Genomic DNA, 14,108 nt, shown 5'->3' with positions numbered 1-14,108 from the left:
AGTGGATTGATCAGGGATGACGATTGTGATGATAGAAGCGCTGACGGAAATGACCCCATAAGTGCGGCCAAGTGCAGTGAAGATCTCCAGCAGACACCGGTAGGCGCTGCCGGTGGCCAACGTCACGCATCGCCTGTGAAGAATTCACTGTCACTGACCCAGCCAATTGGTCGGACGGCGCAGCGTCACATTGTGGGTCCGTCACGTAACGTTCAGTCCGAAATAGAGAAAAAACGAGAAGACGCTGCAAAGCGACGAGAACAGGGGTTGGCGACCTGCGGCTCCGGAGTCGCGTGCGGCTCTTTCAGGACTGCTTCGTGACGTTTTTATTAAGGTCCACCGCCTCGTATACACCACAGTGCATCGCGCCTCTTGAAATATTGAGAGGGGTTGTTGTTTTTACCGAATTCGTAAAAAAAATTGGCACTTCTTGTTATTTAAGAGTGAGGACAGTACAGCTTGGGCCAGATGTCTTGTGATCGCCCCACCCCCCCCCCCCAAATTAATTAAACCCTAACATTGCTTCCCCTTTGCATATTCATTTATATTATAAATAAACACTACTTTAAATTTGTTTAACGTTTTCAAGAATTAAATGGTGGTCACAAGACATCTGGACTAGCCTGCACAGTGAAATTAAGAGAGATGAAGATCTGACAGGATGGAGGCAGTTTGAGCCACAGATTTGCTGTTTAGCCTTTGGGCTATTGGGCCAATATGACTATTGGTACCACCCAGGGGTACCAAACGCTCGCTTTAATTTTTCACGGCACGTTATCTCGAGATAACAAATATTTATGATAGCAAGGCCACCGAGGTAGTTTTTTTAAATGACAAAATGTCATTGAAGGGTAACCGTAGCATATTTGACAATACCATTTCAGCAATTAAGGAACGTGATATGAAACATCTGCGGAATATGAAAATACGTGCGTATCTCTGTCTCTCTCTGCAAACGTTGTACCCACCAATCCTGTCGGCCGGGACTAATTGGGCAGAGGACGAGAGCTGAAGGAATATTTTGTTTTATCTTCCGTGGCCCTAAAAAGGCGACCAGCTGCCACCAGAGGGCTCTGTCACTTGGTGCCTTTTCGCCCGTGTCGGCGAAGAGCCAGAGGTGGCTCGTGGTGCCTCCCCATCCATCACCACCCCCACCTTGGCTCCTCGCCCTCCCAGGAGCTCCCCGCCTCCCGTCGGCACACACACACACAGACAGACACAGACACACAGACAGACACACACACAGACACACACACTCCTCCGTCGTGCTCCCGTTCACCCGATTCCAGCGGGCTTTTAAGTGGCGCAGCTCGCCTCGGCTGTCCCGCAGAGAGAAGAGCAACTCCTCGTCACCGTGACCTGCACTGAGGCCCCCTCCTCCTCCCTCACCCCCGGCAAAACAAGGAGTCCTTTTTCACCGCTGAACCTCCCCCTTCAACAGGTGTGGCATTGGATCCTCGCCTTTGTAGAATGGGGGGGGGGGGGGTGGAGTGCCTCGGGTTTTCATGCGAATCTCTCTCGGGGCGGCTCTCCCGTCAAACGGTGATGACTCTTGAACAGACCGGCCACATCGTCTCCGCTGCTGCTGCTGCTGCTGCGACTGCCACTGCCACAAATGTTCTGAGCCGAGCTGGCGAAGTCGGCATGCGACGACGGATCTTCGACTTGGCGCCGATGATGCTCTCTGCACCTGCGGTATTATCATCATCATCATAAACAACAACAGCAACGAGAGTAGCAGTCGGAACGTTGCAGAAGAAACTCAAACCGGCGCCACTAACCGCGGCACGTTCCTTTTGGACACCCCTCTGCACGTGTCAAAACAGAGAGACGAGAAGAGCGTTGTATTTGTTTCGCTCCTTCTCCGAGTGCTGCTGCTGCTTGTTTTTTTATTCACGATTCACTGCTCAGCCACGAACACCGCCAACCTCCACTCGGAGGAGTGAAGTCTCCGCGCCTACTCGGTGGACTTTACACACCGGGGGGGGGGGGGGTGGTGGTGTGGTGGTGGTGGTGGGGAAGAGAAAATAAACCCCGGCAGCAGCAGCAGCAGCAACCTCAGCTCGCAAAAAACCCCCGGGGGTAAAGTCGGCACCGTCACCATGAACTCTTCCTTCCCGCTGCCCAAGCCGCTCAAGCGAGGCTCCGGTGGGGCAGCCGGGAGGGCAGCTCGCCTCGTGGTGCTGGGGCAGAGCGGAGTGGGGAAGACAGGTGGGTGAAGGATCGTCCGTGGTGCCCCGGGTTCCAGCCCTCTCCGTCTGCCCACCCGTCCGTCCGTCTTGCTTGGTTTTAAAACTGTCACGCGCGTCTCTGCCTGCTGTTAAAACTGCTACGCCTCTCCATCCGTTTGTATCAGAATGTGTAAACGTATATCTATCTGTCCATCTGTGTCTCTAGCTGTTATGTCTGTCCGTCTGTCTCGTTCTTAAAACTGGTATATCCGTCTTTCCAACAATTAGTTTGTCTTGAAACTTCAACTGCTGCGTCCTTTCGTCCGTTTATCAATGCGAGACTTAAAACCGTTAAAATCGCTGTATCTATCTGCTTGGCTGTGTATCTTGGGACGAGTATATATGTCCATACACCCATTAGTTTGTCTAAAACACTGCGATGTTTGTACATCCTTTTGTCAGTCCGTCTTTCTCTACCGTCATACTGGTACATATTCTAGGCATCGTCTTTCGAACTATCAATTCGTCTTTTTGTCTGTATTACAACTGCTACACCTGCCCATTCACGTGCCTGCCTTCCTGCCTGTCTGCCTGTGTGACATGTGGTATACGTTCGTGCACGGTGGAGTCGGAGATGTTCCGTCAACCAACATTTGTTATTTGTATTTCAACTACATCCTATTAAGAGCGTGCCTCTACATGAGCAATATCCGTGCCTGTTTATGGCAGCAAAGATGTTTGGAAAACACAAATGTGTTGTGGCAACCTAAAGAAACGCCTGTTTGGTACACACATAGATTAATTATCTTTGACAAATAGCAATTGTGTAACATTTGTTGTTAAAAATTTTTTTAATAATCAGCAGACAGTTGCATACAATACCTTATGTTGAAATGCTCCGTGTGGAGCACTCATGTCGTAGACGTGATAGGGACGTGCAGGCATACGGCACAAATTCCACAGCATTTCGAAACAAGCCATGTATCAACGTAAAAACAGTACACAAGACTTTACTGGGGTACATGCAAAGGGAAAATAATGTTGAATTACGCCACCAGCCACAGGAATGTCACTCACATGTCGCTGTACGCACGGTGTTTCTCCCGGTGCTACGTTTGTAGAAGAGCAATTGAACTCGATCCTTTAAGTAAGCAAGAGCACAGGTGCAGTACTAGAATGGTTCTGAATAAGTGGATAACCGTCTGCAATGCTGGTGTTATTTAATTTGACTCGAGACCTTCAGACCGTGCTACACAGCTCATATCGGCGCGTGATAAAATAAATCTCTGTGGGTTGTGTCAAGATAAATGAACACATCTTGCCCGATCGCAGTCGCGTGTAGACATATGGCTACGTGCAAAGATGTGCCAATTTACTTTTCATGCGCATACACAAAAGCTCATTGTACTTTTACTTTGAAACACAAATAGGCGTCGTAACAATGTCACGTTTTTTGTTCCTATTACAAAATAAATGAACCAACCCAGGTCATAAAATGTGGTAAGTGTGTGCCAAACGGTGCCATAAAATGCAGGCCATTAGTACAGGACTTAGGACTTTTGTCACTAACACTCATTCCACATACAATGCTTGCCATAAATGAACCACAATACGTTGCTGATCTCGTCAGGCAGCATAAACTATCACACGATCTTCGGTCATCCTCGCAGCGGCTTTTGGCTTAGCCATCGGACAAAGACGATGACTGCATCGCGCGCTTTCAGATACGCTTCTGTGTCTGTCTGGAACGCTCTTCCTTCCGATAACAGGAAGCCAACTGGAGCCTAGCACTTCTAAATAATCCAGATTGAAAACCAATTTCTTTATAACTGACTTTTGTGTTTAGTTTATTGTCCTCCTCCCACACCTCGGATGATCACGGGTGGCTCCGTACGGTGCAAAAGAAGATCAACATACATAACATAGAAAAAAAGACTCGCCACGTGCATCACGACCACTGATTTAAGATGCAGTCTATCAGTAGCAAGCTGACATTTCAGGCACGGCGCTGTCTTCAGAACAGAGATTGACTGGATTCATAATTCGTGATCAAGAGACTGGACACCGCACTTCCCGCTACGCTTACAGCCGTGTGTTCGATATTCATTATCTACGAATCGAAAATGGTTCACACGTCAATGCAAAAGAGCCGTTTAAGTTATCGACTCTGTTAATATTGTTCCACTTGTCAGAACCCCACAGCGCTGGTGTTCGATCTCCGGCTAGAAAGTCAATCTCCCGCTGAGGCAGTGGCAATGGCTGGAAAACAAATAGCCGACTGCATATTGTTCTGTTATGAATCAGTGATAAATGACAGATGTGGAGTTGCTGTTCCGTGTGACACTGCTCTAAAACAACAACAACAATACCCATGCATCCCTGGGCGAAGTTTTGGCCACATGTTTTTTCTGCATATCTCTCTGCGATGAAGATGGGCCCTTTCCCGAAACGTTGCCACCCACGTCTCTTTTCTTCCGTGTGGCGCAGTGCTATTGAAGAATGCGTTGTTGTTGTTGTTGTTTTTGTTGATTGTGCTCGTGTGCGCCACCGCTAAAAACAAGTTGACAAGAAGAACAAAAAAATGTGTTGATTAAAAAAAACTGCTGATGCAGCCGCTTGCGTTAATTACCAGACAGTGGCAAAGAGTGTCGACACCGCATAATTATTGTAAAGCAGGCACAGCCGTTGTCGTCACTTTATATTATCGTTGTCGAAAATAACAAATGTTATTCATTACATGTATTTGCGTAATATAAAATTTGGAAATGTCAAACTTAATCAAAAGAGCAAAAATAATCTGTGTCGCATCATGTGACCTCCTTTGCCAGTACCAAAATATGAGAATAGTTTTTCCATTTTTTGGCGTCCTCTGGTCTAATGCCGTTTTGAGACGAGGCTCAAAAGAAAGCTGTCTCTGGTGTGGACCAATCAGTTTCAAAGACAATGCCACATATATTATCAGTGTTTCTTGATTGTATTCTGACCACAAGTATTGTGGTTAATGCAGACATGATTCCTTGTAAAAGGTTTCAGTTTGGTGTTTTAACATACTAACACCTGTTTTGTTGCCAGAAAAAAGGGGAAAACCTATTCTCACAATCTGTGTCTCGGCAAACCAAAAAAATGTGTACGTTTTTAATCATGTACTGTATTTCATATAATATATTGAGTGATCATGAGTGATTGAAGATATATTTACCAGGAATGAGAGTGGGTTTTTTAATGTCTGTGCCGAGCTTTGAATGTTACCCCCTCGTGTGCGTGGGTTGTCTCTCCTCGCACACGAGCCAACCACTCGCAAATAAACACACCAATGCAGGGCCATAATAAAAAGAAGTATCTTGAGCCACAGTGTGGCTTTTCTGGGTAAATAAAGGCCATAATTACGTCTGTGTTTGCAGGCAGCTATACATACACAGGGCGATCACTTTTATAGATACCTCACTTATATAACGGAGAAAAATAATTCAATTACAGATTGTGATTGACGGCTCTTAAGCGTGGCATCCTGTACCCGCAACGTTCTCAGATCTTAAAGTTGTTGCTCTGTTTTACATTTTAATGTAAGCTGCGTCACAGAATTTGCGATACAATTTGTAAATAATCTTAATTACGGTGGGGCCCATATAGATCCTGGAACAGACATTGTGTGTGTGTGTGATGCCACAGATCTGTGAATCTCCATCCATGCTGCAATCGTCTCTCTCTCTCTCTCTGTGCCTCTGTAAGACGTGGAGCCACCGCTTTCAGAATATTCCGTCGTCCGTTGAGAAGTGGGTTATTATAATTTCGTCGGGTATTTATAAATGGATCACCGTGTGTATGCGAATGACTTTTGAACTGTCTCGCTGGTAATAATCGTGTCTTGCAGCGATGACGGTCCGCTTCATAACCAGGCGCTTTATCGGGGAATATGACCCAACGCTAGGTAAGCACGGTGCTGCAAACGTGGCCGTCAAAACGGACAGCCGACTTAGGCGCAACGCACGTGCTATTTCGTCGCATGTATCCAGCGCTTACTCAAATGAGAAATGTAGGTTTAAAAAAAGTTATCAAGGGCCGACATTCGATTCTCTCCTTTGGCTGCCACCTCATAATTGTTTTTTTTTTACCACACATAAGAAAATGTGCCGTACAAAAGTCCGATGATTAGCAGATCTGTTAAGGATCAACTGTGTGGGGTGCTTGAGATGTTGAGTTACTCACCCTTAATAGTAGGTTGCATTCACAGCGCAACACATCTGACCACGTGTTATTGATTGTATGTCAACTGGAGTAATCAAACCATGGCTGCAGTCAGCAATCTCAAACCACTGCCATCTTAAATCATTCGCCGACAGAATCTCATATTTACCAAGCTACATAGGAACATTAGTGATCAACAACCCCGCCATACGAAATAAAAATAATCTTTGCCATCATCCAAAGTGCTGGCTTTGCTCTGAGTGGCAAAACTAAAGTCTAGATTTTAAAAAAATATGTACATTTAGAAATATATATCATACCGTACTCAAAATCATTCTGCAATAATACCAACAGCACCAGTATATAAAGTCACGGTTATTATTAATTGATCATCATGGTATTTATCTCACCATCTCCAACGTATCAGATAATTGTCAATCATTATGATGAAGATTTTATTTTAATGTCTTTAACTATGAACAACAAATTAAAAGAGGCTTGGCAGTTGTGCACAGGCACATTAAACAAATATCACAACACATTCACCATTATCACGCCCTGCAACAGATGTTCTGGGCCCATAGTCCTTATACAGAAGTGAGAGAGAAAACAGAGGGATAAGCTAATTCACCTTACCCTGTGAGACCCTGTAAAAACAACATTTTGCATCGAGGTATAAACGGTTTATCATTTAAAACTAAAAACTATAAATGATAAAACTAACCTAAACTAAATCTATTCATATTTTACCAGTTAAGGCCGACTAAGCGATACAGCTCTTTTTCAGAAGCGACCTAGCCACAAATGGTACATCAACAAAGTAGCTTATCATGTGTAAATGTATAACAGTCAAATACTCTCGACGCATGTTTCTAAATGTGGATGGAAAAACCGGAGGACCCATAGAGAAAAATCCACGCAACCACGGGGAGAACATGCAAACTTCAAATATACAGGCAGCGTCAGAGTCGGGATCGAACGCATTACCTCACGTGTACCAGGCGAGGTAGTTAACATCTCGCCACAGTGACTTGTGGGCAATCCCTTAAAAAGTAAAACAAAATGTACGTATAAACTGGTTTGAATTAAAATGCTCAACTGGCGACGTCCAGTATCTGTTTGAGTCGTCGCATCATCGTGACTCGTCGCGCGTTTCCGCATGTACTGCAGAAACCATTTACCGCCACTCGACGGGAATCGATGGAGAGATGGTGCAGTTTGAGATCCTGGATACTGCGGGACAGGCAAGTGATGGTCACGGCACCAGCTCACGCCACTTTTCTCGCACGGTGCCATGTGTTACTGCTCACAAAAGGGTCGGCTTGCATGACATTTGATGGACAAACACACACACACGATTACAGTACTGCAAACGTTTCTTTAAGCGTTGGATCTTTAAACGGTCAAACGCAATGAGGGTACTCTTTCAGGTTGCATGCATCATACGAATACCTGCATTCAGCACAGACATGCAGACAGAGACAGACACCTGTAGGCAAAAAAGCATGCCGACACAGCCAGCTGTCTGTATTTATAAAGACAAAGATCCCCCGTATAATATTTAACAGACTGTTAGGGCAAGTGCTGTTAGCAGGCACCTATGAAGGCCCGAACGGTATACGAGGGGCTGAGGGACCAGCACCACGCCCGGCCACCTTTGTCTCCCGAGTGTCGATATTTACACACTACACCAGGTACTCATGTGAGGCTTAAACGACCGAGATAAGGCCCAGAACTGACACTTTTATATGTGAATTGACAAAGGTGTATGTTAGATACATACAATGTTGTAATAACAATGCCCTTGGAGTACCGAGAAAGGCCTTATTGTGTGTCAAAATACTTTTTTGTTATCAGGGTCCCACATTGGAATGTTTGGCCAATTTCATTCATGAGTGTTAAGCTTCTGGAAGGAAACCAGAGAATCCAGACAAACCCCATGCACACGTTGTCCTTCCATCGCACCTCCGATTGGCACGGTTGGCTAGGTACCATGTGAAAGAAGTTCACCATACATACATACATGTGGGGGGATCTGTCCCACCACGGCTGTACTACCATCTCCTAGCCACCTCGCCGAAAACACGAGACTCCCATCTCCCCCCAGCACCATCATCATCTCCTCCTCCCATCGCTCCCCGTCCCAAATCCCTGCACGCTGGCCTCGCGTGTTACTATTTTTTTTACTCTTTTTATTTTACCAGGCAAGGCCCACTGAGCTATATAGCTTTTTCAGAAGCCACCTGGCCACAAATGGTAGCTCAACGAAGTGGCTCATCATATGGAAATTTAAAGCAGCAAAATACTCAAAACTAGTGATTCTTAACCTGGGATGCACTCACCTCCTGGGGGTGCGAGATGCCCTTTCTGGGGATGCGAGACATGGCCATATAATTTTATAAGGTAAATAATCAAAACAAATTCAGCACGGGCACATAAATACAACTACTTTTTGATTTGAAGCTTTCGTGACTGCAGGGATTCATATTCTTGGTTCTTTCGGTAAAGTCACGTAGAAGGGAAACAATAAAATAATACAAATATAAAACATTAAAATTCTCACGACGTTTCGACTGCAACACAAGCAATCATCATCAGGTGTGAAAACCACAGCAAGAAATTTTTGAAAAAAGTGGCGTTTTTTAACGTTAGCACCACGGAGAGCGATTTGGCAGTTAATCAGATGGACGAGCCCATCTCTGTTCGGAAAAGAGGAGGGGGGAGACGAAAATAATGGATGCTGTGTGAAAGCCACCATAAGTGTGAACAATCAATTTAGACCCGAAATTGTTTATCAAATCCTTCCAATGATTGCTAAGCTAGAATCCATCTTCTCGGTTGAAATTGCCTCTGTGTTTGTATATGTGGATAGCCTCATGAACGAATCTCTCATGGTAGCCTGATGGCTTGCAGAGAATCTCTGTCTTGGAGAAGTGAATGTCATGTGAGCCTACTGAATTATAACAGTGATCTGCCATGGCCGAGGTGTTGGTCCTACCGTGTTTTAGGTCTTTGTGTTCACGGATGCGGTCCAAGACATGTCGTTTGGTTTCTCCAATGTAACTACTACCACAGAGGCAACTTAGTTTGTAGACGCCAGGGTACTGTATGTCCGGAATCACATCTTTTACAGACGGAACTAGATCACGGATTTTATGTAATGTGTTGAATCGGACCTGGTTCTTGTGTTTATCCAAGATTTTGGAGATCTTTTTTGTGATCCCCGCAATGTAGGGTAAAGTGATGGTTTTGAATGGCTCCTCAAGAGGGTCCTTCTTCATGATTGGAGTGATAGCTTTGCGGATTGTGTAGTCGGAGTAACCATTAGCCTTAAGAGCTTGGTGTACGTGCTTGAGTTCACTGGCTATGTGTTCCTGGTCGGATATGCATTGGGCTCTATGGTGCAGAGTCTTGATGAGGGAATTCTTCTGGGATGGATGATGGTGGGAATCCGGTTTCAGGTAAGCATCCGTATGGGTAGCTTTCCTGTAGACAGAGTGGCTCATTGAACCATCCGGTCTCTTTTTTATTAGGACATCCAAAAAAGGTAGCTTCCCATGTTTTTCGACTTCCATGGTAAATCTGATGGCTGGGTGTATGGAATTGATGTGGTCGAGACATTGGTCTAGAGCAGGCCGGCCATGTGGCCAGATGACAAAAGTGTCATCCACGTACATCTTCTATAAGGTTGGGCGCAGAGTGGCAGTCTGGATGGCGTCAGTCTCAAATTTCTCCATGAAAATGTTGGCTACAACTGGAGATAGAGGGGAGCCCATTGGGGTGCCCTCAGTTTCTTTGTAGAAAGTTACATTCCAAGTGAAGTATGTATTGGTTAAGCAGTGTCTCACCAGGGGGGTACCTCAGTGTTTAGTCCTTGATGAACCAAGTCTTCAATTATTGCGATGGTGTCAGGTACAGGAACTTTGGTGAATAAGGAAACTACATCAAAACTGACAAGCAGGTCATCTGGGGACAGGGAAATACCCTTGATTGTCGATAACAGGTGAGTAGAATTTTGTACCGCAGAGGTGGTTTTTCCAGTGAAAGGCCGCATGGGACGAAGGGGTGTATCTACTTTATGTATTTTTGGTAAGCCGTATAATCTTGGTGGCCTAGCAGCAGAAGGTTTCAACGAGAACTGTTTGGTTTGATCAATTAATGCGGTTGAATCAGAAATTATTTTGTTGGTTTGTATGACGAGGCTGTTGGTGGGATCTCTTTTTATTTTTGTATAGCTGCCATCGTTGAGTAATTTTTGAATTTTATTATATTCTATTTTATCCATGATGACAGTGGCATTGCCCTTGTCGGCTGAGAGGATGACTGTCATCCCTCTTTTTTAATTTATATAATTCAAAACGCTAATCTTTGCTGAGGTAGCTAGCTGGCATCTTAGCGTTTTTGAGGGTGGCAGCGATTTCAGATCTTGCTACATCTGCAGCGATGTGACCCTGGCCCTTGAGAGGCACGTCGACATGGGCAATGATATCATTAACTGGTATGTGTTTAGGTGTGACTGCAAAGTTTAGCCCTTTAGCTAAAACGGATTTCAGACCATCGGAAATAGAACTGTTACTGCGATTAATTATTGTTTCCCTTCTACGTAACTTCACCGAAAGAACCAAGAATATACAACTTTGTTTAATTAAACTTATATATTTATTAACATTATACATGTTGTAACGATTCAGAACCAAAGGGGTGCAAGGCTGTAGTTAATGTTAAGAACCACTGCTCTAAATGTGTGACGTTGATTCTAAATGTGGAAGGGAAAAAACCGGAGGACCCGGTCAAAAATCCACGCGACCACGGGGAGAGAGACACACGCAAACTCCAAATATACAGCAGTGATCAGGGTCGGGATCGAATCAACGAGCTCCCTGCATGCCAAGCGAGGTGGTTAACATCTCGTGTCTGACCCCAGGAGGAGGACAACATGCTGCTGGAGGAAAAGATCAAGTGGGGCGAGGGCTTCCTCATTGCCTACTCGGTGACCGACCGCTGCAGCTTCGACGAGGTCATGCGCCTCCGCTTCCTCGTCAACCACGCGCACGCGTGCGGCCGCCGGGGCCCCTCCGCGGCGGACCCGCCGCCCGCCCTCGTCGTGGCCAACAAGCGGGACCTGCAGTTCGACCGCATGGTCTCCGTGGCCGAGGGGGAGGCCCTCGCCGCCGCCCTGCGCTGCCCGTTCGCCGAGGTGTCGGCGCGGGACTCATACGAGGAGGTGCTGGCCGCGTTCGAGGCGCTGCACCGCGAGATGCTGCGGCAGAGCGGCGGCTCGCCCGGCGCCCACAAGCGGAAGATGTCCTCCAAGATCATGGACCGCATGCCCCGCTTCCCGGCGTCGCCGTCCGTCAACGGCACCGGACGGACGTTCACGTTCAGCTCCAACTGAGCCCGAGGAGCAGTCGGAGGGGAGGCAGCAGCGGAGGAGATAGAGGGGGTGGTGGGGGCGGCGCGTCCGTGCAGCCGCGTGGCTGTGATAACCACAGCTGCAGCAGCATCAGTGGCACACAGGGGATTATGATGCTGGATAAATGTGGCTTTGATGGAACACATCCTTTGCATGCATGCACTTATTGCAGCGCTGGGAGAAGTGAATGACATTACAATGCAATGTGATTGCGTCTGTGGCCTATGTACGCACAACTGCGTAGGCAATGCTTGCAGGTGGCAGGCTGTGTTTATTGCACTGTCCAGGCCATTGGTACTGTCCTGTATATGTTAAGTACAAACTGATTGTATATACTGTAGTTTTGATTTCAAGCTTTCGTGACTGCAGGGATTCATATTCTTGGTTCTTTCGGTAAAGTCACGTAGAAGGGAAACAATAAAATAATAAAACAATAAAATTCTCACAACGTTTCGACTGCAACACAAGCAATCATCATCAGGTGTGAAAATCACAGAAAGAAAAATGTTTCCCTTCTACGTGACTTTACCGAAAGTACCAAGAATATAATGTAGTTGTCACATCACAGCCAAGTGTCAGGGCTTCCCAAACACCATTCAGCACGTCTCACCTTCATTGGGTCAGCAGAGGCGTTCACCGTGTAACAGAACTCTGCATTTGAATGTCGATTCGTGAAAATGGGTTTAAGAAAAATCAGTAACCCAAGTTATATTAGCAGGAGCACCCTAAATCTCTTGAGGGTTACGTGGTGCTAGCTGGGGGCGTGAAAATAAATAACGAATGTTCAGTGTCTTGGGTGCCCAGCATGGGACGAAGTTCATGTGTTAGGGAGTAGGAGTTCATTTTTGGGAAACCACTCTTGATTTAGTGGAGAAACAGGGTCGTTAAACACGTGAGGGTGAGCCAAAAGCAATAGGCATAAATTAAAGCAAACTAAAAAGGCTGTTTATCTAACTTAAGTGAAGCACCAAATGTAAGTATTGGGAGTTGTTTTGGTAAGTGGTCCTGTTGTGACTGGGCTGGAACCATAGTCCCACTAAATTTGGGAACCCGGTTTGATCGGAGGCCGCTGCCCAGATTCGAACTCCGCATCTCGACAGCAGTGCCCAGCTAAGTACTCTAACCTCTGAACCACCCGGTCATCTCCGCCATTCACGCGAGGTGGCAAAAACAAGGGCTACAGATATACCACCCCCAAGCTTAGCTTTCCTGAGCCCCGAGCAGGCGTTCAACAAAAGATGCCTTGTTTAAGTTATTGCATTTTCAAATTTGCCAAATAGGGAGTCATGGCACTGAAAAACAGTGGAACGCTTTTGCCAATGTTATTAACAGCATCAAGCCAATTAATCTGCTGAAAGGAAAAAAAATGGGGAACCTTCAAAACTGCAGAAATGATTCCATCTCTATCTGTGACCCGATGTTATCATGCAACATTATCAACATTAAGTTTCATCCACTTACCCAAGAATGTACAGTATGCATGCTAATATACATATGATAAAGCTCTTTCTCTGAGAAATTAATACCCGAACGTATTCTATTTTTGTGAGAGATGAGAATAGATATGCTAGGTACATTTGCTAAAATGCTGATAATGTTGAACAATCCCGAACTGAATTTTAATCCATTCCTCGGCAACTCAATTGTGTTCCACCTCTCTGCATTACAATGAATTAAGTGGAGGTCGTTGGATTAAAATCTCCATGCACAGCTGCTACGTGAACACCATGTTCTCCTGGAAAGCTGCTTTGTACGAGTATTTTTTGTTTCTCGGGAGCTAAAATATACCTTGCGAACTTTCATTTCTGCCTTTTATATTATAATAAAAGGATTGGAAGAATGTGTTTTTTTCTCTTTCCAAAAATCCTGTTCGTTACTGCCCTGCAGACTGTCCACTTAGCTCAGTTAGGGCACCAAACACCTTGAATGTTTGCGATGGGAGACGGAGTGTGTTGCTCAGTCATAAGCGATACCATTGAGCCATGATGAGGGTGGGAATAGGAAACCAATGGGTTTGGATTGGTCTCAAGTCTACACAGCAGTTCTCACTTTACTGATGATTCATCATCCATTTGACACTTTGTTGAGAGGCTAGCAGAGTTTACCTTACAAAAGCCCTGAGGAAAATATATTGGCCAGACTGATACTCACACACTGAGAGCATTAACCTACTGAAGTTTTAAAAGACGTTTTTTTTTACTCAAGTCAAAGACTTCAAAGACGACCGCATTTATGAGACAAATGGGCGTCTGTCCTAAAAATTATTGAAATGTTCAACCTGTCAATCAATGATGTTATACAATCTACAATGCATTTTTACCCCAAAATTAAGCTGGTCA

General features: G+C 45.5%; 1 protein-coding gene across 2 annotated transcripts; it reads left to right on the top strand.

Moving 5' to 3' along the window:
- The first annotated feature begins 1,002 nt into the window (after window positions 1–1,002).
- LOC116939903 (ras-related and estrogen-regulated growth inhibitor-like) lies at window positions 1,003–13,613 on the top strand. 2 transcript variants are annotated; one of them, XM_032948924.2, is made up of 4 exons: window positions 1,019–2,211; window positions 6,043–6,099; window positions 7,527–7,600; window positions 11,281–13,613. In XM_032948924.2, exons 1-4 carry the CDS (start codon window positions 2,103–2,105, stop codon window positions 11,749–11,751), a joined length of 711 nt encoding a protein of 236 aa, XP_032804815.1. In that variant the 5' UTR covers window positions 1,019–2,102; the 3' UTR covers window positions 11,752–13,613. The 2 variants fall into 2 exon arrangements, with proteins under 2 accessions (XP_075921435.1, XP_032804815.1); XM_076065320.1 differs by lacking the exon at window positions 6,043–6,099 and having other exon boundaries at window positions 1,003–2,211.
- The last annotated feature ends 495 nt before the right edge of the window (window positions 13,614–14,108 follow it).

Source organism: Petromyzon marinus, chromosome 7 (assembly GCF_048934315.1).
Source record: "Petromyzon marinus isolate PM22_M1 ecotype Great Lakes invasive population chromosome 7, UKy_Petmar_22M1.pri1.0, whole genome shotgun sequence".
Taxonomy (NCBI): Eukaryota; Metazoa; Chordata; class Hyperoartia; order Petromyzontiformes; family Petromyzontidae; genus Petromyzon; species Petromyzon marinus.
This window is presented reverse-complemented; position numbering and strand designations above follow the sequence as displayed.

Bases quoted from the DNA above. Each gene is read 5' to 3' on its own strand.
- LOC116939903 (XM_032948924.2), top strand. From the start codon at position 2,103: ATGAACTCTTCCTTCCCGCTGCCCAAGCCGCTCAAGCGAGGCTCCGGT. The intron at 2,212-6,042 runs GTGGGTGAAGGA...CGTGTCTTGCAG, and splicing joins GAGCGGAGTGGGGAAGACAG to CGATGACGGTCCGCTTCATA. The intron at 6,100-7,526 runs GTAAGCACGGTG...CATGTACTGCAG, and splicing joins GGAATATGACCCAACGCTAG to AAACCATTTACCGCCACTCG.